General features: G+C 47.4%; 1 protein-coding gene across 1 annotated transcript in view; it reads left to right on the forward strand.

Moving 5' to 3' along the window:
• The first annotated feature begins 3,931 nt into the window (after positions 1–3,931).
• The window catches only part of Ptdss2 (phosphatidylserine synthase 2), a 21,588-nt gene continuing 21,235 nt past the window's right edge, over positions 3,932–4,284 (forward strand). Inside the window, exon 1 of the mRNA XM_031388787.1 lies at positions 3,932–4,198. Within this exon, the coding sequence (XP_031244647.1) occupies positions 4,083–4,198 (116 nt within the window). The 5' untranslated portion in view covers positions 3,932–4,082. The remainder of the gene's footprint in view (positions 4,199–4,284) is intronic.

A 4,284-nucleotide genomic window follows, 5' to 3' on the forward strand; every position in this document is an offset into this window, starting at 1 on the left:
GACCAGGCTGGCCTTGAACTCAGAAATCCACCTGCCTCTGCCTTCCAAGTGCTGAGATTAAAGGTGTGCACCACCACTGGCCAGCTGGGGCACACATCTTTAATCCTAGCACTCAGACACAGGCAGGCAGATTTCTAATAGAGGTCAGCCTAGGGGCTGGAGAGATGTCTCAGTGGTTAAGAGCACTGACTAACTCTTAAGAAGGTCCTGAGTTCAATTCCCAGCAACCACAGGGTGGCTCACAACTATCTGTAATGGGATCCAATGCTGCCCTCTTCTGGCGTGTCTCAAGACAGTGACAGTGCACTCATAGATAAAGTAAATTTTAAAAAGAGGCACAAGCAGCAGACTTAGCTTTTATTATAAAAGCTTGTTATATTAGCTTTTATTAATAAAAGAAAGGCTTTTATTAGGGTAAAGACGCTCACAGGCTATTGGGTTTCAGACGGGGGGGGGGGGGGGGGGGGGGGGGGGGGCGGCGTTGAGGGGGACTGACTGATGCTGGGAGAACCTGGCTCTGCTTTGTATGTAAAATACATTCCTCAGCCCATTATCCCAGGTCTGACACCCAACATCAAGGCACCAGCTGGTAAGTTATTTCTCCACCAGTGAAATGAGCAAATTCAATCCAAATTAAAGTACACCTAAGCACAAGTATACTGGGAAACTGCTCTTGGGCAAGAGGGTCACTGGTACCAAGGAAGAAGGCCAGGGAAGTCACCATGGAGAGTGAGACAGAGGGGAGCGGGAAGAGAAAGAGAGAAGAGAGCCAATGCAGAGAGAGGGAGGAAAGAGAGATAAGAAGGATAAGAGGAGGAGGGAGAAGAAGAGGAGGAAGAGGAGGAGGAGAAGAAAGAAGAGGAGGAAAAGAAGGAGGAAGAGGGGAGAGACCAAAATATTTGGGTAAAGGGCAGCCCAGCCCCTGGACTGGAAAGCTCAGGGTACCAGTACAGTATGCCAGGTAGGGACTGAGGGATGCTGGGAGAACCTGGAAGCTACATGTGCTCTGGTATGTAAAATATGCATTTCAGCCCTTGTCCCTGGGTCTAAAACCCTGCACAGGGCACACAGAAAGACCCTCTGCAGATCTAAGGGAGCCTTCGGGAGAACCTCTGAAGCCCTTTTTTTGAAGTCCCTTTGAAGGCTAGGTGGCTGTTTGTTTGAGAAAGGACCTCACTATATAGCCCAGGTAGACTAGGAGCTCTCTATGTAAATGAAGCTAACCTCCAAACTCACCGAGCTCTGCCTGCCTCTGGGTCCTGGAATGAAAGGTGTGGACTACTGGTACCATCCATACCTAGTGACACAGGCAGAGAGCTTCAAGGATCTCTGAGGGGGACGTGCTCCTCTAATTTGTGGTTTGTCAGTTTGAACAATGACAGGGAGGCTGACAAACCCACAGCTTTTGGGCAAACACGTCCTGATCTGGCCTTGAGCTTGTGACCCTTCTGGTGGAGAAGAGGTCCCATCAAGCCCTTTCTTTTAAGCTGCTAGACTTTTATTTCAGGTCGGGAGGGTGAAGAAGAAACCAGAAGTTTGCCATCTTGTTTTTTGTTTGGTTGGTTGGGGTTTTTTTGTTTTTTGTTTTTTTTCCAAGACAGAGTTTCTCTGCATAGCCCTGGCTGTCCTGGAACTCACTCTGTAGACCAGGCTGGCCTTGAACTCAGAAATCCACCTGCCTCTGCCTCCCAAGTGCTGGGATTAAAGGCGTGCGCCACCACTGCCCAGCTTGTTTTTTTTTTTTAAACCTTTTATTGATTCTTTGTGAATTTCACATTATGCACCTGAATCCCACTCATCTCTCCATCCCTTCATATCCACCATTCCCCCTTGCAACCTCTCCCTACCCGTAAAACAAAATAAGAATTACAAAACAGGGAGGGGGGAGGGAACAGGGTTTTCTTTGGAGGGGAAACTGGGAAGGGGGATATCATTCAAAATGTAAATAAAGAAAATATCTAATAAAAAATAATTGCAAAGTTGGGCGGTGGTGGTACACGCCTTTAATCCCAGCACTTGGGAGGCAGAGGCAGGCGGATTTCTGAGTTCGAGGCCAACCTGGTCTACAGAATGAGTTCCAGGACAGCCAGGACTACACAGAGAAACCCTGCCTCAAAAAAGCCAAATAATAATAATAATAATAATAATAATAATAATAATAATAATAATAATTACAGAATATAATATTCACAAAAAAGAATTACAGAACAAAACATATTTTCGTGGAAGATAGAGTGTCACAGTGTGTCCCTCAGTACACACATCTGTCCACCCTCTGTCCACACATCTTCACTTGCAAATGTTCATTGCAATGAATCACTGGTCTGTTTCCAGGCCTCTGACTTTGGCTACACTATCAATACTAGATCCTCATATCCTTTCAGATATCCTGTTGTTGCTGATGTGTTTATAAAAATATAAGGAGATAAAGAATATGTCCTATTGGGGTGTGGTCAAACATGGAGGAAGAGGGTGTCTCGGAGGGCCCAGACTGAGGCATCCCTTCCCCTGAGGGACCAGCCACATGATAGTATAGTATAGAATAGAGTTTATTCAAGGGATGGGGAGGGGAGTTAAGAGGGTAGTAGAGGCAGAGAAGGGCAGAGAGAGGGAGAGAGTAGAGAAGTAGAGGCAGGCCATGGTCATGAGCATGTGGAGAGAGGGGTGGGGGAAGGGAGAGCAAGGGCAGGAGAGAAGCTAGAGATCAAGAGAGTGCCATTGTTTATTTGTTTTTGTTTTTTGTGGGGTTTTTTGTTTTGTTTTTTTGAGATAGGGTTTCTCTGTATAGCCTTGGCTGTTCTGGAACTCACTCTGTAGACCAGGCTGGCCTTGAACTCAGAAGTTTGTTTGTTTGTTTTTGAGACAGAGTTTTTCTTTGTAGCCTTGTTTCTCTAGGGACTCAATCTATAGACTAGGCTTCCCCAAACTCACAAGATCTGCCTGCCTCTGCCTCCTGAGTACTGGGATTAAAGGTGTGGGCCACCACCACCACCACCAGGCTGAATTTTGCCATCTTTAATATCCAATAGGCTCTCTGCCTGCTATCAGGAAATCTATCTAACTCCTAGTCTCACAGGAAGGATGACCATGGACTTCTTGATTTATCTACCTCCACCTCAAAGTGCTGGGATTTCACACTGGTGGCACCACATGCCAACACATCTGAGAAAACTGAAAACCCATTCTCTACCTCTGGCTTAAATGTAAGTACTTTCAGCAACTATCTATACTAGTTTCAACTATCCAACTTGACTCATCCTGCTTATTTAAAGTAGTCATTAATTTTCATTTATCTTAAAATTTGAGATAGAGTTTCACTTTATAGCCTTGGCTGATATGGAGCTCACATATGGCTTCAAACACATACAGGTCTTCCTGCCTCTGACACCTGAGTACTAGGAGTATAGGACTATGCCACCATGTCTGGCAATAATTTATCTAATTTATCTATCTACCTATATCTATATATTAGTGTATAAGTGTTTTGCTTGCGTGTATGCATTTGTACACCAACTGTATGCCGTCCCCTGGAGACTAGAAGAGGATGTTGGAACCACTGAATTGAGTTACAATATATTGTGAGCTGCTATGTGGGTGTGGGAATTGAACTCCGTCAACCAGTGATCTTAACTGCTAAGGCATTTCTCCATTGCCCCCCTTCTTTTTTTTTTTTTTTTTTTTTTAATTCAAGGTTTGCGTAACTCAGGCTGTCCTTGAATTCCTTCAATCCTCCTGCCTCAGCCTCCTGAGTTTAGTTTGCATGCTAGGGCTGACTACCACAACAGTTTAGGTTGAGACTCTTTTTTGACGTCCCCAAAGATAAGTCTTCGGAATTTTATCAACACCAGCCAGTCTCTGTCTGGCGGAGCACGCGGCCGGTCTCCTAGCAACCAGACCGCGTTCCTCCCAGCTGGCTGCTTAGGGCCTGGGCTTCCAGCGCCCAGCATGCCCCGCGGCCCGGCGCACACTACGCGTCCCACAATGCCTCACGGCTCCGCCCCACTCCCGCGGAGACCCCGCCAAGCAGCGCTGCGACCCCAGCCCACCGCCTGCAGCCTGCTGGGCTGCGCAGGCCGGGCGCCATGCGGAGGGGCGAGCGCAGAGTCACCGGAGGCTCTGAGTCTGAATCTCCGCTGCTCGAGGGCCGCCGCAGCACGGAGTCCGAGGTCTACGACGATGGCACTAACACCTTCTTTTGGTGAGGGTCTCCCGCGTCGGGATCGGAGATTGGGATAGACAGTTTAGATTTGAGTAGGGAACCGTCAGGGCCTAGATCAGCCAGGG

Source organism: Mastomys coucha, unplaced genomic scaffold (assembly GCF_008632895.1).
Source record: "Mastomys coucha isolate ucsf_1 unplaced genomic scaffold, UCSF_Mcou_1 pScaffold21, whole genome shotgun sequence".
NCBI lineage: Eukaryota > Metazoa > Chordata > Mammalia > Rodentia > Muridae > Mastomys > Mastomys coucha.